The sequence below is a fragment of the Babylonia areolata genome, chromosome 22 (assembly GCF_041734735.1).
Source record: "Babylonia areolata isolate BAREFJ2019XMU chromosome 22, ASM4173473v1, whole genome shotgun sequence".
In the NCBI taxonomy this organism is placed as follows: Eukaryota; Metazoa; Mollusca; class Gastropoda; order Neogastropoda; family Buccinidae; genus Babylonia; species Babylonia areolata.
Genome location: NC_134897.1, coordinates 3,338,290 through 3,363,664, shown reverse-complemented (window position 1 = coordinate 3,363,664; position 25,375 = coordinate 3,338,290). Strand labels below are relative to the sequence as shown.

General features: G+C 44.5%; 1 protein-coding gene across 1 annotated transcript in view; it reads left to right on the top strand.

Annotated features, from left to right (window-relative positions):
• Nucleotides 1–17,401, top strand: part of LOC143297303 (uncharacterized) — a 19,121-nt gene extending 1,720 nt beyond the window's left edge. Inside the window, exons 2-5 of the mRNA XM_076609577.1 lie at nucleotides 4,613–6,239; nucleotides 11,896–12,064; nucleotides 12,529–12,668; nucleotides 13,725–17,401. Coding sequence (XP_076465692.1) covers nucleotides 5,466–6,239; nucleotides 11,896–12,064; nucleotides 12,529–12,668; nucleotides 13,725–13,937 — 1,296 coding nt within the window. The 5' untranslated portion in view covers nucleotides 4,613–5,465 and the 3' untranslated portion in view covers nucleotides 13,938–17,401. The remainder of the gene's footprint in view (nucleotides 1–4,612; nucleotides 6,240–11,895; nucleotides 12,065–12,528; nucleotides 12,669–13,724) is intronic.
• Nucleotides 17,402–25,375: the final 7,974 nt, after the last annotated feature.

Here is a 25,375-nt window from a genome sequence, read left to right as displayed (position 1 = left end):
ACCGTGCGCTTTGATAACAAAGAGTGACATCCTAACTATACCGTCTGTCAGTACCATGACAAATAATCTGAACTTTGTCTCCTTCCCCAGCGATGACGTTCCATGACAGAGTGTCACCACGGTACTTGGGTGACAGTTTGTACCGTGATGACTCTTTTCTTTTTTTACTGGCAGGTCACATACTTACGTCCACCGGCAACGATGAAAAAAATATTCGCCATATGTTAATGTATGGTTTTGGGTCTGGTCTGACTGTCACATTTTTTTGTGATATAGGAGTACAAGATGAAATTGGGAGATAATGGTGATCACTAACACGTACATCTTTTTGCCAGTGACAGGGTTAGTTTCAGCGATGGTAGTGATGCATTCTGATGGTGGTGGTGGTGGTGGTGTACGAAAATACGCCTGGTCTTTGACATACTGACAGTACAGTAGTATTCCAATGTTGAAAGAACGACGTCCTCCTTAACTAACAATGACAATGATGACGACCATGATGATGATGATGATGACGACGACGACGATTATGGTGATAATGGTGATGGTGATGTTGATGATGCAGCGGTATGACATTGCAGTGGGGCAATGTTGGCGGGCCTGTGTCTTTGCTATTTTCGTTCACCGAAGACACTAGAAGTAGTACCTCTAACCCACACAGCGCATTCCAAATGACGCCTCCCATCTGTTGGGACAAGTGTCTAAGAGACACGGCTATATATTCCTGTGCTCGCATTACCATCATGAGTTTTCAAAACTTGATTTCGACAGTTTTCGAGATGCTTCATCTTAATCCACAGGTGTTCATGATTTTGGTGTACTCAACTTCTTTCTCCACTTTGTACTCCTAGCTAGATTACACCAGTAAGACCCGACCCATAGTAAGATGGCGACAATTAGTCTTGTAGAATGAATATGTGACGCAGGGTGACATTCTGTACCGGGCGACATTCTGTACCGGGGTAACATTTTTGTATCGGGTGACATTCTGTATACTGGGGTGACATTCTGTTTTCTGGGGCGACATTCTGTATACTGGGGTGACATTCTGTATACTGGGGTAACGTTCTGTATACTGGGGTTACGTTCTGTATACTGGGGTAACATTCTGTATACTGGGGTTACGTTCTGTATACTGGGGTGACATTCTGTATACTGGGGTTACGTTCTGTATACTGGGGTAACATTCTGTATATTGGGGTGACATTCTGTATACTGGGGTAACATTCTGTATACTGGGGTGACATTCTGTATACTGGGGCGACATTCTGTATACTGGGGCGACATTCTGTATACTGGGGTGACATTCTGTATACTGGGGTGACATTCTGTATACTGGGGTTACGTTCTGTATACTGGGGCGACATTCTGTATACTGGGGCGACATTCTGTATGCTGGGGTGACATTCTGTATACTGGGGTAACATTCTGTATACTGGGGCGACATTCTGTATACTGGGGTTACGTTCTGTATACTGGGGTGACATTCTGTATACTGGGGTAACATTCTGTATACTGGGGCGACATTCTGTATACTGGGGCGACATTCTGTATACTGGAGTGACATTCTGTATACTGGGGCGACATTCTGTACCGGTGGTGACATTCTGTATACTGGGGCGACATTCTGTACCGGTGGTGACATTCTGTATACTGGGGCGACATTCTGTACCGGTGGTGACATTCTGTATACTGGGGCGACATTCTGTATACTGGGGCGACATTCTGTACCGGTGGTGACATTCTGTATACTGGGGCGACATTCTGTATACTGGAGTGACATTCTGTATACTGGGGTGACATTCTGTACCGGGGGTGACATTCTGTATACTGGGGTGACATTCTGTACCGGTGGTGACATTCTGTATACTGGGGTGACATTCTGTATACTGGAGTGACATTCTGTATACTGGGGCGACATTCTGTACCGGTGGTGACATTCTGTATACTGGGGCGACATTCTGTACCGGTGGTGACATTCTGTATACTGGGGCGACATTCTGTTTTCTGGGGCGACATTCTGTACACTGGGGCGACATTCTGTTTTCTGGGGCGACATTCTGTATACTGGGGTGGCATTCTGTACCGGTGGTGACATTCTGTATACTGGGGCGACATTCTGTCCCGGTGGTGACATTCTGTACCGGGGGTGACATTCTGTCCCGGGGGTGACATTCTGTCCCGCAGCTGTCCTTCACACTTAGCCAAGCGCCCACGGCCCACTACACACATACATGCATGCACAAGAGTGGCAGGTAATATTTCACTGGCACTGACTACATGCACGGGGCGCTGTCAGGGTCAGCACGGTTATACCAACTTCTGTATACGGTGGGCGACATTCTGTATACTGGGGCGACATTCTGTACCGGTGGTGACATTCTGTATACTGGGGCGACATTCTGTACCGGTGGTGACATTCTGTATACTGGTGTGACATTCTGTATACTGGGGCGACATTCTGTTTTCTGGGGCGACATTCTGTATACTGGGGCGACATTCTGTACCGGTGGTGATATTCTGTATACTGGGGCGACATTCTGTCCCGGTGGCGACATTCTGTATACTGGGGCGACATTCTGTCCCGCTGGTGACATTCTGTATACTGGGGCGACATTCTGTCCCGGTGGCGACATTCTGTACCGGTGGTGACATTCTGTATACTGGGGCGACATTCTGTCCCGGTGGTGACATTCTGTCCCGGTGGGTGACATTCTGTACCGGGGATGACATTCTGTCCCGGTGGGTGACATTCTTTGTACTAGGGACGACATTCTGTCCCGGGGGTGACATTCTGTACCGGGGATGACATTCTGTACCGGTGGGTGACATTCTTTACCAGGGATGACATTCTGTACCGGGGGTGACATTCTGTACCGGGGTCGACATTCTGTACCGGGGGCGACATTCTTTACTGGGGGTGACATTCTGTCCCGGTGGTGACATTCTGTCCCGGTGGGCGACATTCTGTCCCGGTGGTGACATTCTGTCCCGGTGGTGACATTCTGTATACTGGGGCGACATTCTGTCCCGGTGGTGACATTCTGTCCCGGGGGTGACATTCTGTCCCGGTGGTGACATTCTGTCCCGGGGGTGACATTCTGTCCCGGGGGTGACATTCTGTCCCGGTGGTGACATTCTGTACCGGGGGTGACATTCTGTCCCGCAGCTGTCCTTCACACATAGCGAAGCGCCCACGGCCCACTACACACATACATGCATGCACAAGAGTGGCAGGTAATATTTCACTGGCACTGACTACATGCACGGGGCGCTGTCAGGGTCAGCACGGTTATACCAACTTCACCCTTCCTTTCCAGTGTGTGTGTGTGTGTGTGTGTGTCTGTGTGTGTATGTGTGTGTGTGAGAAACGAACAGCAGACAACTATAACAGACGAGAATAATATAATACAAGCTGCCATATAATAGCACCAGCAGGTCTGTGCTTGTCAGTAATTCGAGTCGAATGTTTGCAGTGTATGATTGTGTGAAACCGAAGCTGTAAGTGTTTGGAGAGCATGACATAATATATAGGTCCAGATCGATTGCTCTGTCTGTCTGTCTGTCTCTCTCTAGCCTGTCTTTTTCTCTTCATTAAAGGGCTTTGGCATGTATTTGATTAAACATGTTTTCAGTTTGCTCTCTTTCTCTCTCTCCCCCCCCCCCTCTACCCCCTCCCCTCCCCGCGCCCTCAACCTTCCTTTGTCTCTCTCTCTTATTACTTGTGTGTATCTACATATTACCGAAAGCTTCCCCAGTTTTAAACTGATCTGATCTCAATACATTCTGCCTCTAACTGATATTGTTCAACACTGCGAAGTATCTGAATGTATGGAAACAGCTGTTTCGTGAGATAGTCTATATTGATTTGTGTTTAAGCGTGTGCTTATTTTGGATATTTTATGAGTGTTTTTACTCAGTTGTTCAAAATATTAATCCTTCATAGAGATTGATTATTCCTTCTGATACGATCTCTGTGTGTGTGTGTGTGTGTGTGTGTGTGTGTGTGTGTGTGTGTGTGTGTGTGTTATACATGTATGTTCGTATATTCATAAATTCGTATGAACGATTATGTTCTGTCGATTCTGGACTCGTTCGTCTGTGTCTCTTTCAGAGACTTGGCATTGTAGACATCGGCCGCGGTTTTCTTTGAGGCATGTGTGCTGAAACGTTATCGGGGGATCTTTTCCTTCCCTTCAATTCACAACGGACCACTGAATAAACAGTTCTGAACTCTCTCTGTCCCACTCTCTTTTTCGCGCGCGCGCGCGCGCGTGTGTGTGTAAGTATGTGTGTGTGTGTGTGTGTGTGTGTGTGTGTGTGTGTACGTGCGTGCGTGTGTGTGTGCGTGCGTGCGTGCGTGTCAGTGTGTGTGTGTGTGTGTGTGTGTGTGTGTGCGTGCGTGCGTGCGTGCGTGCGTGCGTGTGTGTGTGTGTGTGTGTGTGTGTGTGTGTGTGCTATTTGTATTTTGGATTAAATTTATCGATTCTATAAGAGAATCAAAACCATGCAACAACAGCAGCAGCAGCAACAACAACAATGATGATAATAATAATGATGATGATGATGATGATGATGATGATGATATTGTTATCATAAACCTCTGTTTCAGACTGACGAACACATTGCAGTTCCACCAGGCTTTTTCACATTCTGTCGTCAGATCGCTGCAAGATGTGACAGCATTTGATGACCACAAGTTCTGGAGTATTTGATTCAGTTGTCACCCTGGCATTGGATCAAACCGACAACCAAGCTTCCTTTTTTTCTGGCAGTGTGATCCAGTCAATAGTTTGGTGATATAACCCGTTCAGCCATGAAGACAAGCGATTCTTGTTATTCAGTTGAAAGCTTGTGATTATTATCATTATTACTTTTTTTTTCTTTTTTCTTTCTTATTTATTTATTTTTTTAAAAGTGAACAGGCCATTGATTGTGAGCTCAGGTTGTGTTGGGCCTACAGGCAGATTTTGTTTTGACATTCTCTGCGTCAGTGCACGTGCATGATACGAAGGCCAAATCATCTGAGTGGTTCATTCATTGATTGTTTGCCGTGACAAAAACAGGAGTTCCATTTTTTGTTGCCTTTGAGTTGAGCTGCTGGACTGTTCCGAGGAGAATGATGTGTATGATAAAACCAGTTACCAATACCAATCGGAAGTGGAAAGTTCACATACATTAATGGCTTTCATCGCAAGGCTGTTGACAGTTCTCTGTTTTTTGGTTCCCCCCCCTCCCCTCACCCCCCACACCCCACCCCCCACTTTGTGAACGACGCACAATATGAATCATAACACTTTTTTTTTTTTTGTTGCAATCTTTACGAACAAAGGTGTAAAGCGAACCCTGAGGCTATTCTCCCCCAGCGCTTTAAATTTATTGTGCAAATTTATTTACATGTAAAGTTGTGTATTCGCCACAAACCTGCCAGCACAGAGGGCACTTGATTCAGCCAGCAGTTCGCCATGGAAAGCCTGGCGGCCATCACAAGCGGAAGCGACAAGCCCAAACGGAGCTTCGAGTTCCGCATGTGCAAGAAGGTGGCGGAACTGACCCAGGTCGTGCACATGCTGTTCACGCGCAACCACGAGAGAGAAATCGAGATGCAGGCCCTGAAAGACGCCTACGAGCTGGAGATCAGCGAGGTGATCTCCGACGCCGAGTCCAGGATCTCCAGACTGCGGCAGGAGCAGGAAAACATGCTGAAGCAGCAGACGGGAGACACGGACAGGATACGCAAGTTGCTGGCCGGAGAGTTTGAGAGCAAAGAGCAGGACTGGAGGAAGAGGGTGGAGGACAGCGAGCGCCACCTCCGGGAGGAGCGGACGGAGTGCCAGAACCTCAGAGACATGCTGATTCGCGCTCAGCAGGACATCGAGAACCTCCGGCGAGGCGTCACCGATCAGATGTCCTCCCAAAGCGAGGAGGTGGCCAGGAGAGACCGGGACATGGACCGCCTGAAGAAACAGATCCAATACCTGGAACACAGGCTGAGGAGCCGGGACCAGGAGAGTGGCGACGCCATCAGAGACCTGGAGCAGAGCAGAGACAGCCTGGAGCGGGAGCTCCGTCAGGTGCAGGGCAGTCTGGAGGAGAGCAGCAAGGCACGAGAGCAGCTGATGGCCCGCAACAGGCAGCTGGAGGCTGACCTGAAGGCCCTCAAGAGGGAGCTCAACCGCAAAATGGCGGACATGGTTAACGGGCAGAAAGCAAACAGGAATGGGTCGGCTCTTTCCCAGGTCGGTAGACTGAAAGAAAAATAGATGTATTTTTCGTTCAAAATGTACTTTTGCATAGTACAAATTGCTGAACACTTTACCGGTGCCCGCGTACATAGTACTCTTCAGTTTCACGTCTTTCCATTTTTTAGTGATGTTTATGTGCATGTGTTTGAGTGTTTGCATGTCAGTGTGTAAGAGAAGAAGAGAGAGAGAGTGTGTATGTGTGTGTGTGAGTGTGTGCGTGTGTGTTTTACATGTGTGTTTCATCTCTCTCTCTCTCTCTCTCTCTCTATATATATATATATATATATATATCTGTGTGTGTGTGTGTGTGTGTGTGTGTGTGTGTGTGTGTGTGTGTGTGTGCATGCGGAAATTACTGACCAAACATTACAGTCATAGGCTTTTGATTTTCCGTACCCCCCACCCCTTCCCCCGAAAATAAACAAACAATCCCCCCCCAAAAAAAAACGACAACAAACAAACAAACAAAAAACAACAACAAAAAAAAAACTAACCACCCCACCCCCCACCCCCTCAAAAAAAAAAAAAAACCCAACAAAAACACACACATACAAGAAGACAAACAAACAAGCAAAACTGCAGGGTAGGGAAACGTCCGCTGACATGGTGAAATCCAATCCAGTGTGTAAGTCGCATGGACGTCAAGAGAAAAGTGAAGGAATCAGATGGCAGGTGATCATAGCTATGATCTTTTAAATAAAAAGAAACCTTTTAGTGTTGTCATACCTCGTGCAATTCACACACACACAGAGATTAAAAATCTACACACACACACACAGATAAAAAATCTACATACATACATGTATTCCCCTTATCCTAAGAATGTGAACAACTCGACCATAAGGGTGCTAGCCAATAGATACTTAAACTGAACTCTGCTAACTTGAAAATGTTATACAGTAGCAGCTGTTTGTGTCAAACGTCATTCTCGACCGGATTTTTTTTCTTTCTCCATCAGTCTCGATGGGATTGTAGTCGACCAGGTGAGACAGAGTCACGTTCCAATGACTGCATCCACCTTCTATTTTCTTCTCCCCAGCTGTGCCTGGTCTGTGCCCAAACTTCTGACTGTGCGGTGACTGAAAATGGGATTAAACCGTCTCTTGTTACGACACAATCTCTCCGTGTTCAGTCGTGCATGGCAGTTCAACGATTCCGGCTACTGGGGCTCACCTAGTCAGCCGTGCATTGCGTTGTTGTCGGGCGTACGTGGGTAAACAGTTTCAGTTTCAGTTTCAGTAGCTCAAGGAGGCGTCACTGCGTTCGGACAAATCCATATACGCTACATCACATATGCCGAGCAGATGCCTGACCAGCAGCGTAACCCAACGCGCTTAGTCAGGCCTTGAGAAAAAGAAAAAAAAAAGAACTACTACTACTAATAATGATATGCATAAGGCTCAAAAACTTGATGAAGTCAACAATAAGCGTACAAAATAAACTAAACTAAACTAAACTAAACTAACTAACTAACTAACTAACTAATAATAATATCATTAATAAAAAAGAAAAGATCAATGAATAAATAATAATAATAATCATGATAATAATGATAATAATGATAATAATAATAATAATTTTATAATAATCATAATAATAATAATAATAATAATAATAAAACAAACAAACAAACAAATAAATAAATAAAAAGACAACAATAGTGATAAATAAGCAAATAAATGTAAACAGCCTTTAGCGACAGAGTAGAAGTTGAGAAGTGCCGTTTTAAAAAACGTCGATACCCCATCCACTCTCACCTCTACTCAGGTGGTCAGGCACCCCATCCTCTCTCACCTCTACTCGGGTGGTCATGCACCCCATCCACTCTCACCTCTACTCGGGTGGTCAGGCACCCCATCCACTCTCACCTCTACTCGGGTGGTCAGGCACCCCATCCTCTCTCACCTCTACTCGGGTGGTCATGCACCCCATCCACTCACCTCTACTCGGGTGGTCAGGCACCCCATCCACTCTCACCTCTACTCGGGTGGTCAGGCACCCCATCCACTCTCACCTCTACTCGGGTGGTCAGGCACCCCATCCACTCTCACCTCTACTCGGGTGGTCAGGCACCCCATCCACTCTCACCTCTACTCGGGTGGTCAGGCACCCCATCCACTCTCATCTCTACTCGGGTGGTCAGGCACCCCATCCACTCTCATCTCTACTCGGGTGGTCAGGCACCCCATCTACTCTCACCTCTACTCGGGTGGTCATGCACCCCATCCACTCTCATCTCTACTCGGGTGGTCAGGCACCCCATCCACTCTCACCTCTACTCGGGTGGTCAGACACCCCATCCACTCTCACCTCTACTCGGGTGGTCAGGCACCCCATCCACTCTCACCTCTACTCGGGTGGTCAGGCACCCCATCCACTCTCACCTCTACTCGGGTGGTCAGGTACCCCATCCACTCTCACCTCTACTCGGGTGGTCAGGCACCCCATCCACTCTCACCTCTACTCGGGTGGTCAGGCACCCCATCCACTCTCACCTCTACTCGGGTGGTCAGGTACCCCATCTACTCTCACCTCTACTCGGGTGGTCAGGTACCCCATCCACTCTCACCTCTACTCGGGTGGTCAGGCACCCCATCCACCCTCACCTCTACTCGGGTGGTCAGGCACCCCATCCACTCTCACCTCTACTCGGGTGGTCAGGCACCCCATCCACTCTCACCTCTACTCGGGTGGTCAGGCACCCCATCCACCCTCACCTCTACTCGGGTGGTCAGGCCAAAATTACTGAGGATAAGGTCCAGGGAGAGTGGGCACTACACGACACTACTCTACACTACACCACACTACACGACACTACTCTACACTACACCACACTACACGACACTACACTACACCACACTACACGACACTACTCTACACTACACCACACTACACGACACTACTCTACACTACACCACACTACACGACACTACACTACACCACACTACACTACACCACACTACACGACACTACTCTACACTACACCACACTACACGACACTACACTACACCACACTACACGACACTACACTACACCACACAACACGACACTACACTACACCACACTACACGACACTACTCTACACTACACCACACTACACGACACTACACTACACCACACTACACGACACTACTCTACACTACACCACACTACACTACACTACACGACACTACACTACACTACACCACACTACACGACACTACTCTACACTACTCTACACTACACCACACTACACGAAACTACTCTACACTACACCACACTACTCTACACTACACGACACTACTCTACACTACACCACACTACACGACACTACACCACACTACACGACACTACACTACACTACACGACACTACTCTACACTACACCACACTACACGACACTACACTACACTACACCACACTACACCACACTACACGACACTACACTACACTACACCACACTACACGACACTACTCTACACTACTCTACACTACACCACACTACACGACACTACTCTACACTACACGACACTACTCTACACTACACGACACTACTCTACACTACACCACACTACACGACACTACACTACACTACACGACACTACTCTACACTACACCACACTACACGACACTACACTACACTACACCACACTACTCTACACTACACCACACTACACGACACTACACTACACTACACTACACCACACTACTCTACACTACACCACACTACACGACACTACACTACACTACACCACACTACACTACACTACACGACACTACACTACACTACACCACACTACACGACACTACTCTACACTACTCTACACTACACCACACTACACGACACTACTCTACACTACACGACACTACACGACACTACACTACACCACACTACACGACACCACTCTACACTACACCACACTACACGACACTACACTACACCACACTACACGACACTACTCTACACTACACTACACTACACCACACTACACGACACTACTCTACACTACACGACACTACACGACACTACACTACACCACACTACACGACACTACTCTACACTACACCACACTACACGACACTACTCTACACTACACCACACTACACGACACTACTCTACACCACACTACACGACACTACTCTACACTACACCACACTACACGACACTACACTACACTACACCACACTACACGACACTACACTACACTACACCACACTACACGACACTACTCTACACTACACCACACTACACGACACTACTCTACACTACACCACACTACACCACACTACACGACACTACACTACACCACACTACACGACACTACACCACACTACACGACACTACTCTACACTACACCACACTACACGACACTACTCTACACTACACCACACTACACGACACTACTTATATATATGAGAGTCAGTCGTGTCCGACAATGACCATCAGAACAGCAGAGGAGGCAACTGCTGTTCCGACTATCTGGGCTAGAATTTGATTATAGTGGAGAGTGTCTTGCCCAAGTTACATCCCCACTCTCTCGGCCAAGAGGGTTTTAGGACAGTTGCCGTTGGGATGGTTCCCAAAGGCCAACTAGCCCACAAGGCTGCAGCACTAAGAGCCAGTGCAATTTTGCCTCCTAGTTTGAGAGTCATAGTCCTTCACAAAAGACTAAGCTGTAAATGGTTTCCCATTGACTGGAGAAGCCATTGATAATACAGCTCTCACTTTGCTGTTGGCCCAAATGTAAACTTATGTCAATCTGTGATATAAGCCGAGTGTTGGGCCTAAACACTACACTGCTATGCAGTCCAATAAACGTACGTACACCCCCAGTCGCACTGCAACCATGCATATTCTTCACTTCATCAGAATGTCAGTAGTTTTCTCATTGCCATCCATGGAAACTCTCTGGAATGGATGTCAGCCAAATGTTTTTTTCTCTGCTGTTATGTCTGTGTGACTACCGTCCATTCCCTCTCCTTTTTTCCGTCAGCCTGAGACAGTGTTGGATCCACTGCTGACTGAAATGTCTTTCTGTCAAGCGCTCATTCACATGATATCCACTGATTTCACCCAGAAAATGTTGACTAATTTCGGCGAGAAAGCATGGACTGGTTAATCTCCTTCAGTTTCACGATGATTGATTGATCAATCCATCGACTGAATGATTATTGATTTACCGAGTACCGTTCTGGTGTGTGTGTGTGTGTGTGTGTGTGTGTGTGTGTGTGTGTGTGTGCGCGCGCGCGTGCGTGCGTGTGTGTGTGTGTGTGTCTGCACGCGCGCATGTGTGTGTGTGTGTGTGTGTGTGTGTGTGTGTGTGTGTGTGTGTGTGTGTGTGTGTGTGAAGTTTATTAGGTGCATTTTGGTGTGTGTGTGAAATATCCACACAAAAAAGTAATGTAAAATGAAGAATATTTTATACTAAAAAGATTTTATCATTCATTTCGTTGTTGTAAAGATTTTTTCTGTTTATTATTATTATTTTTTTTTATAATATGGCGTTGTATAAGGATCCATTATCATCATCACCATCATCATCCCTTTTCTTCTTCTTTTTTTTTGTAACATTATTACAATCATTTTCATCATCATCATCAACATTACCATCGTCGTCATCATCATCATCATCGTCACCATCATCTATCGATTGATAACACTATGTGCTCAGAGCCAGAACGAAGAGTTGGAGAGACTGCGGCGTGAGATCCAGCGATACCGCCTGGAGCTGATCAACCGTGATGCCAACTTCAACCGGATGTTCACCGACAAACAGCCCATTCACCTGGACCGCTCCGGCACTGTCGGGGGTCTCAAACTGCAGACCAGCCATTCTGCTGGTGTGTGTGTGTGTGTGTGTGTGTGTGTGTGTGTGTGTGTGTGTGGAGGGGAGGGGGTGTTGGGGTCGGAGTTGGAGGTGAGGGAGTGGTTGCGATATATGTAGATACCAATATTTTAAACTTGGGATTGACTACTAAGATGTATATATATATATATATATATATATATATATATATATATATATATATATATATATATATATATATGTGTGTGTGTGTGTGTGTGTGTGTGTGTGTGTGTGTGTGTGAAGTAGTACAAAAAAGAGAGTACTTTATATGTGTGTATGAATGTTCTGCTGCTCCTGTTTGTACTACAACTACTAAGACCTATGACTGCTGTTGCTACAACTACCACTAGACCTACTACTGCTGTTACTACTAGTAACTGCTGCTGCAGTTGATCCTATTACTACTACTACTACTACCACTACAGTGTTCCAGTGACTGTGAAGACCCACTTGCAGGGACGGTGCACTCTGCCATGAACGGGGCCAGTAGTGGCCTCCCCCAGGGCACGGGGAAAAGGGAGAAAACCCAGCCCTCAGGACCGGTCATCCTGTTCCAGGAGCAGGAGGCGTCGCCCCTGTTGCCGTCTGAACGGCAGGTGGGTTGGGCCTTCTCTCCCCTCCTTCTCTTCTCGTCTCACGCATACAAACACACAGACACAGGGGCACATGCACACACACACAAAAGCGTAATCAGAGGGAATAGAATGTTATTCAAGAGGCAAGGACTGAGTGAGTGAATTAATTAACTAATGAATGAATAAGACGCGCATAAGCGCAAACGCAAGCATGTGCGCACGTGTACACACACACACACACACGTACACACGCACACACATACACATGCGCTCGCACATGCTCAGAGAGAGGGAGAGATTTGCCTGTAGTTTTGCTTGAGTACACAGTAAACCTGGATGTGTGTGTGTGTCTGTATTTGTTAAGGAAGACTTAACAGGGAGTCTTATTTATACTTGGCTCAACACTTCAGTGAATGTTGATTTTTGTTTTATTTTATTCGTTTGGGTTTTTATTGTTGTTGTTTTTCCAGTTTTTCTTATTTTCTCTGTGCATTCGTCATCTGAATACAAGCTCCACCCACTTGCGAGTGTGCTTGCTTAAGTGGGAGACTCTTTTCTCCTATCCACCCACCTTCAGTACAGGTTAGGTCAAGGGGGAGAGGGGGGGGAGGGGGGCAATGGTGGGCAGTTGTGCTTCAGATCTAAACTGTTTCTTGCCTTCTGGTATGAAATCCTTCACGGGGCGTTTCGTCCGATGTTTGATATGTGTCAGTCTGTGTGTGTGTTTGTGTGTGTGTGTGCGTGTGCGCGCGCGCACCTATTTGTCTTTTTTTAGTTTTTTTTGGATAACTTTCTGTCTATAAAATCGTTTGCTGTCAAACAACAAGAACACCCTGATTCAGTTCTAGAATTAACCTGATAACTGACACACGAACACATAAATCTAATTAACCAAGAAATCTAAAATGAATTGTAAAAAGGTCTATGATTTGTTTTGAAAATGTCTGTTCTGATCAACCCCCTCACCCACTCATCTGTTTTGTGAGCATACATGCAGTTCACATACCTTACTATAGAGATGAAGACTGGGCAAATATTTCACCAGACCAGGAAAACCAAATGAGTTTCTTGTTTCAGCGAGCCATGAGCACGCCCTCCGCTCATCTGGATGCACGTGACAGCCACCTCCCGTCCATCTGCTCCTCCCCTGACGCCAAGCCCCGCCCCTATGACAGCAGGCCACGCCCCCACGACAACAAGCCACGCCCTCATGACTCCAGGACACGATCGTCCAACAACCGACTGTCCAAACCCAGACCCCTGCCCAAAGACATGCTCTTCGGCGAGTGAGCTACAGCTGAAGGGCCAGCAGTGTGGCGGGCAAGAACTGGATCTGGACTGATACAACGCAGGAACCACAATGAGCGTTTGTCGTGACAGAAACTGGGGCTGCGCAATGCTGATTTGTCTGAGGAATGCTTTGTGACCCATGTGTGCACAATGTGCGAGGACAGGCCTAAAAGAATCTGGAATCATACCTTGTCCGGTTTGAGGAATAGTTTCTTAGTTCGCTTCAGAAATAGTTGATTTCCATGCAGCAGTAAAACAGTGTAGTCTGTCTCCAAAACAATCATCAATAGACATGGAATGACAGCAAAAACGAAAGTAACCCAGATTCCGAAAGATATGACACATCAACACAAAACACTGAAAAAGTATGTCTGGAAACTAAACGAGACAAATACCAACCATCAACCAAGAACTGTCACTCTTGGCAAGACAAAGGCACACAACTTCAGTTTTGCATGGTTTTTGTCCAACCTCAGGTGCAGAGAAAGAAACAAAGCCAGTTCTTCAGGAAATGGAGCTGCGGCCAAGTGGTGATGAGCCAACCGGCTGGGAAGCGAGCGTCCACTGGCTAGAAGAGTCCCACATGTAGACTTGGATTTTAACATCCCTCCTGCACTAGACCTTGAGTGGTGGTCTAGGTTTTAATTTCTTTTTCTTTTTCTGATGAGACAATAAACCAAAGTCTCGAATGTAGCATACACTTTGCGCACATAAAAGAACCAACAGTAACAAAAGGGTGTTGCTGGGGAAAATCTGAATAAAAATCCGCTTTGATAGAAAACTAATTCAGCACACTTGCAGACAGATAAAAAAAAAAATGTAGGCCTGCGGATGGTACTACACTCACTGGCGTCGCGCTCTTCCGAATTTCACAGACAAAGCCTGTGAAAAAAAAAGTGTTACAATGCATTACATGTGTGATGGAGTTGAGTGGTAAGCGGGTTATTGCTGTTTTGAATTTTGGATTTAGATTGGATGATAGGAATGACTGGACAGAAATACCCTCGTACAGGTCAAGGACATATAGAGGCCAGTCACACAGGGCTTTGTGTTGTCTTAGTTTGCAATATTATGAGAAGAAAAGGAGACAGGGCCGGATATCGTCGGGAGTTTGGGGAGGAGGTTGGATGGACCATGTTGATGGGGCGACGTTTCATTTCGTGGACTTGGTAACCTGCTGCACTGTCTTCTCTCTTCTCCTAGTGACTGTTAATACTACCTCCTGTCCGTGTAGGGCCCTGCTCGCAGTGCCAAGTATGTAATGGCGTTGCGTGGAAAGGGGTTATTGTTTTGAATATTGGATTTAGATTGGATAATAGGAGTGAAAGGACAGAAATATTAATATCCTCGCACAGGCCATGGACATAATTATAGAGGCCAGTCACAAAACGTTTTCTATTGTTTTATTTGACAATATTATGGGAAGAAAGGAAGAACACAGCACAGTGCAGAATGGTGTGAGGCAGAAGGCCTTGTGTGCGAACCACTGGCTGTAGGCTCAAGCACAACACCTGTCAAACTGACCATTGCTACAGTCGCCACGCTACTTACGCAGATCACGCTAATCACTCTGACGACACCGGGGGGCTGCAAGCAAATCGCCATTGGCTCAGCATAAATTAGGCAAATTTGTGTTTGTTGATAGGTGTTCAATGATAGATTTCTAAATGATTCCTGAACCAATTTACATCAGATTTGTCGCAAATAAAAGAGCTCAACACCACCTTTTTCTAATGAGTATAAAATGAAGTGTTGATTATTTAAGATAAATTTATAATCTTAATTTAAGTCACCTGAAACTGAGCACTTTTAACGACTTTGCATCTGAAAATTGCTAATTGCGTAAAATCAGTTTAACATAGGCAACACTAATAGTATATATTTAAAGAAGGAATTGCCACAATTTTACCAGTATATGATACTTAAAGTTTACTGATCCAATGGAAGATATAATTAGTTAAATAGTGTGTGTCAGAAAATTTCAACACGGCCCAAGCCAGCAATGCCAAAAGCGTGGGGTGATTGTCGTTAAGTGTTGACAATTAGAATCTGCTTTGTACCTTGCAAGTTTCTGATTATTTTCAGTATGCAAATTGTAGTGGGTTTGCGGTTTATCAACAAGCGATCACATGTAAGAGTAAATAATATAGCATTATATGTGACGAAGAAATAAAATGAAATAACCTTCAACGTCAAACCTTTTTGGCGGAGGAAAGAGAATAAAATCACTAATGTATAAATGCAGCGCAACAGACATAATTTGGCATTGAATGAAACATAGACTTTGTTTGATAATGTTTGGAGCATTTGTTTTAGAATGGGCTTTCAAAAAAAAAAAAAAAAAAAAAAAAGGCGTCGCACCACACGAATTACATCAGCAGGTCAATGATTGGATACCGTCATTGTAGCACAGCTGTCATATTCTACGGCATGTGCTGTAAGTTAAGCAGTAGCAGTCATTGTAGCCATGTGAGCGCTCGGCTGCACTAAGAAGATGCAAGTCATTTCAAACAATTGTTCAAAATAGTGTAAAGGTGCTCAGCTCTCTGCTCGTTCCCCCCGCCTGATAGAAAATGACACAATCAAATGCAGGCTTTTCGTGGCAATGGGATCTTTTGAGATTGTGGGAGAGTGGGATGGGAGGAACAGAGGTGCACTTTTGGTTCATGTGTATACGTCAAAGTCGACCTCACAGACAATGTGGACGACTATCAACAGACAGGGGTTGAGGGAGCGCTAAACGTCTGATCCAGAGATAGGGTTTGTGGCCTTAGACACTGTGAACATGAATTCACTGCCCCCTTTGGCCGGAAAGACAATGGGACCTATGAACCCCCACCCCCACTGGTTTTCGTTTCTTTGTTTGGCTGGGTTTTTGTTTTGTTTTGTTGTTGTTGGTTTTGTTGTTGTTTTGCTTTAACCTTCATTGAGATCCTTTTGACTGTGAATGGTTATAGAAGCTAATCTGTTTTCTGCTCACATGATTCCCAAAATACACGAAAACCCATGAGAAGTATTATACACTTCCAATTTGCCCGTGGTTCTTCAGACTCGTTGGGTTACGCTGCTGGTCAGGCATCTGCTTGGCAGATGTGGTGTAGCGTATATGGATTTGTCCGAACGCAGTGACGCCTCCTTGAGCTGCTGATACTGATACTTATATTCTTCAGACTTTGTTATGGGTTAAAGTATGATGCTGCATTTGGCGTCTGGTTTGGATTCCGCGATCCACTGGATATATTAATCTGGGGCCTGCTTTTAGCACTCGGTGATTACCACACCCTTTCTTTATCTCTTGCCCTGTGTGTGTGTGTGTGTGTGTGTGTGTGTGTGTGTGTGTGTGTGTGCCACTAAGTTCGCGCTGCCCGTATGTGTACAAAAGGTATGTTTATTATGTCTGTTACAGGGATTTGATTGCTTCTCTCTCTTTCACACTGATCTCGATTTTTTTGAATGAATAAAGATTCCTGACGCATTTTGCTTGTTATAAAATGTGTGTGTGTGTGTGTGTGTGTGTGTGTGTGTGTGTGTGAGAGAGAGAGAGAGAGAGAGGGAGAGCATAAAATGTGCACGTTCTTTCTCTCTCTGTGTCAGAATGAGTATGCTGGTTCATATAATGTACATTTTAACTAGTAGGCAATTTAAACACGTGTATTGCAGTTAAATACTGGTTTGCATATGCAATCCGAGCAGCACTTGGTTTGCTTACGGAACTGGCTTAGAATGAGGAAATTCATAAGCTAGAATTCCATATGGTAATTATATGCACGGCTCCGAAACGGAACCGACACGACACGAATCACGCAAACATCGACGAAGGTCTGTTTCCCCGTGGACGCACAGGCGACTGCTGCCTGCGCGCGCTGACAGGAGTCTTTATATCTTTCCCTTGCACTCACGTGCGCGCGCGCGCCCGCACAAATACATATAATGCTAGACACAGACAGAGAGTGTTGACGATCTTCAGCAGTCCATTGCTAATGTATGACTTTTTCAACTCCTTGTTAAATAGTCCGGTTGGTTCGCTGTTATAGTTGTTAGTTTTTCATTAGAAATATGTTATATTGTTATGTTTTTTTTGTTTTGTTTTTTTAAACAAAACTTAAATCAGTAATTTTCACACACACACACACACACACACACACACACACACACACACACACACACACACACACACACACACACTCTTTCACTTACTCGTATGCGTACACAGTAATTCCCCCCCTCCCCCTCCTCCCACCCGATTTTTTTCCTTCCCTCGTCTAATATCACTTACAGTGAAAAGACGTTAAACTAAAGAACGAACACACACACACACACAGAGACAGCGATTTATAGTGTGTGTGTGTGTGTGTGTGTGTGTGTGTGTGTGTGCGCGTGTGCGTGTGAACAGAATAGAATAGAATAGATTTTTGTCATGAAACCTTAATACAAGATACAATAACTATGGTAAATAAATACTACTCTGTGTGTGTGTGTGCGTGCGCGCGAAGACTTTTCCAAACAACAAAAAGAAGAACACCATGACGTTTTTTTTTTCATGGCGCTGACGCCAAAAATTGTGACGCAAGCTTGTTTGCACTGTCAGCGGAGAGCGATGGAAGTAGACGCCGGGTGGTCATGGTTTCAGCTGTTGAGGTCAGCTGAACTGCAGACCTGTGTCAGCATGCCACGATCTCAGCCACACAGCCACAAGGTAACAAGACATCTTAAATCCAATAGTCAAGAAAATCTAATCCACAGGAGGAAAGGCAGTAGCAACATAAACTTGTATCAAAGTGTAAAGTAATGCACATGGGAAGAAAAAATCCAGAAAACAAATACCGTATGACAGTAGAAGACACCTCACAGGACATTGAAAAATGTCAAAGTGACAAAGACCTTGGCATAATTTTTGATAATAAACTATCTTTTGACATACATATACAGAATATAATAAATAAAGCCAACCAGATGATAGGGATAATTAAGAGAACATTTACCTATTTAGATAAAGATATATTTCTTAAACTGTATAAAGCATTAGTTAGATCACAAGTGGAATATGGTAATATTGTGTGGCACCCATACCTCAAGAGACAATCTATAGCTATAGAAAGGGTACAAAGAAGAGCAACTAAGATATTAAAAGAATGCAAATCTATGAGCTATCAACAGAGACTTATATACTTAAATCTGCATTCATTAAAGGGAAGAAGGCTAAGAGGGGATTTAATAGAAACTTACAAAATGTTAAATTGCTATAATGAAGTCAATGTGAATAATGTTTTCAGATTGTCAGATTATGAGAATACAAGAAATTCAATGATGAAAATTTGTAAAGAGCACTGCAATACTAACCTAAGGAAAAATTCATTAGCTAATAGAATCGCACATATATGGAATGCACTACCATTGGAAATTAAACTTGCACAAAATACTAATGTGTTCAAAAATCTCCTTGACATGAACATCAATTTAAAAGAAAAATTTACTGACTTTGATGAGTGATTGACAGAACATGTAAAAGAAAACATATATGTATCCCACAAATAAAAGACCGATATTGAAGGGGACATAAAAAAGGCCGTGAGGCCTAGGCAGTCAAATGCCGGTCCCTACACTACTACTACTACTACTACTACTACTACTACTACTACTACTACAGTGGACGGAGGATTGGCTTGTAAGATTTAACAGTGAAAAGTGTAAAGTTCTTCACTTGGGGAAGAAAAATCCTAAACACGACTATCTTATGAAGGATGGACCAAATGCCAGTGTACTTCAAACCACAGATGGAGAAAAGGACCTGGGTGTCATAGTTGATCTGGAACTGAGTTTCGAACAACATATAAATGAATGTGTAAAAAAAAGCAGAAAGGATTTTGGGTCTCTTAATAAAGACAATTACGTACAAAAAAAAGAAATTATGGTGCCCTTATTTAAGGCGCTAATACGTCCTATTTTGGAGTATGCCAATGCTACATGGTGTCCATATTTAAGAAAACACATTGATCTGTTAGAGGGTGCCCAGAGACGCTTTTCCGAAAGAATTATTGGTATGGGAAATTTGGAGTATGAGGACCGTCTCAGACGTTTAAAACTACCAAGCCTAGAGTATCGAAGAGTATGGGGAGACATGTTCAAGATCCAGCATGAAATCTAGGACCCAGGCACCATTTCCGCTTTATTCACTTGTTCCGATACAAATACAAATACTACCAAAAATGATACCTCTGGCATGATCACAAGAGGGCATGACTATAAACTAACGAAATCCCGACCTAACACTCGAGTTTATCAAGAGTTTTTTTGATTTATTTAATTAATTATTATTATTATTTTTTTTTTTACTAACAGAACTGTTAACTTATGGAATAACCTCCCCAAGGAAGCGGTCAATGCAAATTCATTAAATGCCTTTAAAAATCATCGGGATAAAACCCTTAAAAAACTATGTCTTCTCCACAAATTTCGGAGAACCTAAACCAAAAAAAGTAGAAGACACAAAAACCAAGAAATCCTCGGGTTAAAAACGAAAACTGGCATCAAACACACACACACACACACACACACACACACACACACACACACACACACACACACACACACACACACACACACCAATCAACTTTTAACATTTAAAGTCAGCTGAGCAAATTGTTTTAGTTTTAAAAAAAACAAACAATGATAATAGTAACAATAATAATAATGATGATGATGATGATGATAATGATATTAAAGCCTCTTAGCAGTCAGTCAGATACATGAAATTTGTGATAAAGAAAAGTCGCCCCAAATCAAAACTATTTCAAGAAATATCTCAAACACAGAACGGGTTGAACTAGAAATAAAGAGACTGAAAGGAAAAGAGTCATTTGAAATTTAGATACAAAAGTGAAAAAAGAATTTTTTTTTGTTGTTGTTGTTGTTGTTGTGAAAATTCAATGTAAGAGTTTCTTCATCAAAAGTAGAATCCAAACATGCATCAAACGATCATACAATCTTGAGTTTTCTTCTGTTTTACTAACAGCGAATCACAGATCACAGACATATTCGGCTAAATGCAAGAAACCTTTTGCTCTCGTAATAGTGTCCATTTATGTGCTCTTGGATCACTATATAGTGAACTGTTCCAAAGTTTAATCAGGCATTGTGTATACTACGTTTATTTCTGACTCAATAAAGATTTAAATCGATAAAAAAAACAAAAAATACATGGTCCTTAAAAGTTTTGTCAATTTGGTTTTTGAAGGGTTTTACTGTTGATGCATTGATGGTGCCAGAGGAAAGGTTGTTCCACAGATCAATGATACGGTTAGTAAAATAATTGTGGAACTGGTTAGTTACAAAGTTTGTCTTATTAAGTTTGAAGTTGTGCCCTCGAGTTTACGCAGATCGTATTGATTTCTCTGACTCAGGTAATGAAGTGATTGTGATTTTGATTGTGAATGCAGCCCCAACATTGACCACATGGCGTGGAACCTGACCATCCTTGTTCCGGCATGTCCGTTTCTTACTCTTCACATTACTGCCTGTCGCAAGCATTCCAGTGGTAGTTTCTGAGTCTCCGGCTGGCAACAGAAGTCCGGGAGTGACCTTTATGACTGTGCCCACTACACAGAGAGAGAGGGTCTTCAACTGATTCTTCACCACCTAGCCTAGATCCTCGTCACCTTGCCAAAGTCCATTGCCGACCTTGTCTTCAGCGAAAAAAGAAAGAAAGAAAGAAAGAAAAAGCAACAACAAAAAAACGAAAACCAATTAACCACACAACCTCAACGTCTCCATGCTGAATACCCTAACAGACCTGCTCTCTGCCTTCCTGCCAGAATCTACGAAGCACAGGAATTTGAACAAAACACTTTTTTAAGTTAGCTCTGAGTGAAAAATCAGTCGCTGAGAAAGCCCGAAAGTTCGCTAGGAAAGTGACGTCTGAAGAAATGTCTGAACACAAAAAAACAGGCGTTGCATCAGCTGGATGTCAGAGTCAGCGAACCCAAATGGAGACGTTTCCGCCAGAAAGCCTGGCTGTGAAAGGAAAACGCAAATCCGACTCCGATGTGAATCACAATGAAATACGAGAAAGAGGAAATAGCAAAAGCCCAACAGAACAGAGGAAGATTGTGAAAATGAAAGCAGAACTTTTTCACCGTGAACCGGCAAGTACTGACGATACCAAGACCACCAAGCTTTGTAGAAGTCGAACAGCCCCAAGACAGATTGAAACCAGACGAGCATCCAGTGTTCCGCGCAATTGTGCTGAGAGGTCAGATCTTGTTTTATCAGCCAACAAAAAGATTCAAACAGAAGTCATGTCTGTGAACAAGGAACAAAAACAACAGTTCTCCCAACGCACAAGCATCCCTAGGTGTTCACCACGACAGGAAAAGTCTGTGTCAGAAGAACCAGGGAACCATCATGCAAGAGTAAGTTATTGGCAGAAACGGCTCGACCAGGAGAGTTGTCAACACCAAATATGCAACTGCAATCTTTATCATGAGCGTGGAACAGCTCGCAAAAGCCAGCATACATATTCAGCTGAAAGAAAACAAATTGAAAAACCACGGAAGTCTTGTCCAAAGCACCATTCTGCATGTTCAGAAATGCTTTGTTCAGCGAGATCAACAAAACAAAGAGAACGTGCGGATGCAAACAGCGTTCCTACAAGTACTAAGGCGGATACCCGCCGTGGTAGTACATCGACAGCAAACGAGAAACCGATATCCACTGCAGCACGGACAAGCACACTGAACGGCCGGGCCAGTAGCCCAGAACTGAAATCTGTCCGGGGCCCGCCAAGAAGTCAAGAAAAGCACGGCGCAGAGCAACATGAATGTGTCCAAATTGCGCGTCCACAATGCGCATGTCACAAATACAAGCTGCACTTCCTGGAACAGTCAGACACACGTCATATGACAGTTCGCTGCAAGAGGACCTCAGCAGATCACCCCATAGAAGCAGATCCTCTTCACAAAAAGGGCTCAGAGACCCGACCCCGCGATGTAAGCCCTGTCCGGTATCAAAATTACCTCAAACCCAAACTTGGTATCATCACACACAAGGGTAAACCTGATGTGCTGATGATTGTGCAACACTGCAAGAAAGGCGTGTGCAGCACCAAAGATCTGAAACACAGCTCTGAACCTCCTTCAGCGCAGAAAACAGTGGAGAAAGAAAGTCGTAAAGTGGGGACACAAGATGCCAAACCCTCTGACCTACACATACAAGAATGTCCAGAGGTGTCCAGTGGTCGAGAAGCAAAGCCGTCAAGTCCACCGCTAACAGGGAATGACGAGGCCGAGAAGGGTGAAACAGAAAATCACCAAAGCAACCAAGAACAACCTACGGTAGAATACAGGGACTCAAGTCAGCACGTGACAACCACGTTGGAAGATAGTGTGGAGGTCACACAAAACGACCAGTATATGGCTGACAAGGTGAGTAAATTAACTTCCGGTTTACCAGTCAGTTGGTCGATCAATTAATCAATTAGTTCACCTTTACATCAGTACATAGAACGGTCATTCATTCAATTAATTTACCCATTTTAGTCTTTAGATCAGTCGTTGAAACAGTCCCTGACCACATCTCAGTACATCCCCCCCCCCCCCCCCCCATTTCTTCTTCATCCATTATCAACCACAGCAGAAACTCAGAACTCTGCATCGTTTCAGTGGCATTCCTCCCGCGCTGCTCATGCCGAGTCCCCCATACTCAGCCACACCCGGGATGGTCTGCCGCACTCATCGCGACAACAGTCCACAGGGAACACTTTATCTTCTGGGGATGGGATGTCAATTAAGTATTCTTGAATCTTGTATCTATCGATGTTAGGTCGCCAGTACGCCACACTCCAGGGAACATCACCACTTCCGAGTCACGTCGATGGTGTTCAGAGGTACCTGTTCTGATTCAAAATAAGCCGTGACAGATTTCGCCACCACATCCCTCCAACAACAGCCCTCACAATGATTCTGCCGACACTGAAGGCATGGGAGAGGGGGTGGGAAGGGAAGGGAAGGATGGCTAGTTGGGGGAGGTGGGGTAATCGAAACTGAGGACAGCATGAGAGCAGGGCATGAAAGGCCACAGAATCTGTGACATGTTTTTGTCTACATTCATGACGAATGAAGATAATGCTGCTGCTGCTTCTGGTGCAATAGAGGTCCCATTAAGTTTGCAGCTGAATGACATGGTTGTACTCCACACTTCCTTTCATAATATTTCAAGGCGTCAACCAGGCCCGAGAGATACAGACGTCTGCAATGTTGCCAAGAGATTCGAACAACATTTCGTGATACACATCCATGAAGTGTATCTGGAATTTGTGGTCCCAGTCTTTCCAAGCACTCTCAGCTCTGGATAAGAGCCGACGACAGGCCGGAAAAACAAAAACAAAACTCTGATGGGCCTGGAACCCACGTGCTCCCAGCAGTCAGTCCCGGGTGCAAACCGCTTGGCCATGGCGCTTTCACATCAGTAACTTTGCTCACTTGTTTGATTCCTTCAGAATTCAGAATATCACTTGTTGGGACTTCAAGAGACAAGTATGCGCGCGAGCGCTGATTGTATGTGTGCGTGTGTCTGATTTTGTGTGTGTGTGTGCGTGTGTGTGTGTGTGTGTGTGTGTGTGTGTGTGTGGGCATATATATATATATATATATATATATATATATATATATATATATATGTATACATATATGAAATGGTACACTAAAGTTTATTAGCTTTATATTTTACTTGTTTGTGTTAACTGCAGGATCGTCTTTCTGGAACAATTGAAGCTGTCTCCAAGTGTGCTCCAGCTGAAAGCACAACACCTGAAAGTATGAGTGAGGACTCTGAAGATACCAACACTGACACAAATGCTCCACTTTCTTCTACACCAGCTATGTTGGCACCAAGTAGCACGGTGACTGAAGATACTGCTGTGGAGTTTGTTGCAGAAAGGCATCAAAGAACTGAAGAAATAAAGCAGGCAGAAGATGTTGATACCAAGAACGAAAAGCCTTCTGATGACAAAGTTGTGACGGCCATAAATTCTTCACCTTCATCAGCAGCAGATATTACGTTGGCACCAAGTGAGATAAAGGCTGAGGACAGTGCTGTTGAGTTTGTTGCTGTAAAGGATCGAAGTGTGGGGGAAATAAAGCAAGCTGAAGAGATAGGTACAGAGAACGGAAAGTCATCTGATCACAAACTTGTGACGTCCACAGATTCACCGCTTCCATTTACGGTAAATACATTACCACCAACTAGCACGGTAGACGATACTGCTGTTGAGTTTGTTTCAGAAAGGGATCGAAGTGCGGAAGAAATACAGCACGATGAAGAGACTGATACCGGGAGGTCTTCTGATCTCAACATTTGTGAAAACCCCAAAGACACCAAATCTGTGGCCTCAGCTAAAATGGCAGACTGCGTTTTGCAGTCATCAGCTGCACTTAACAACCTTC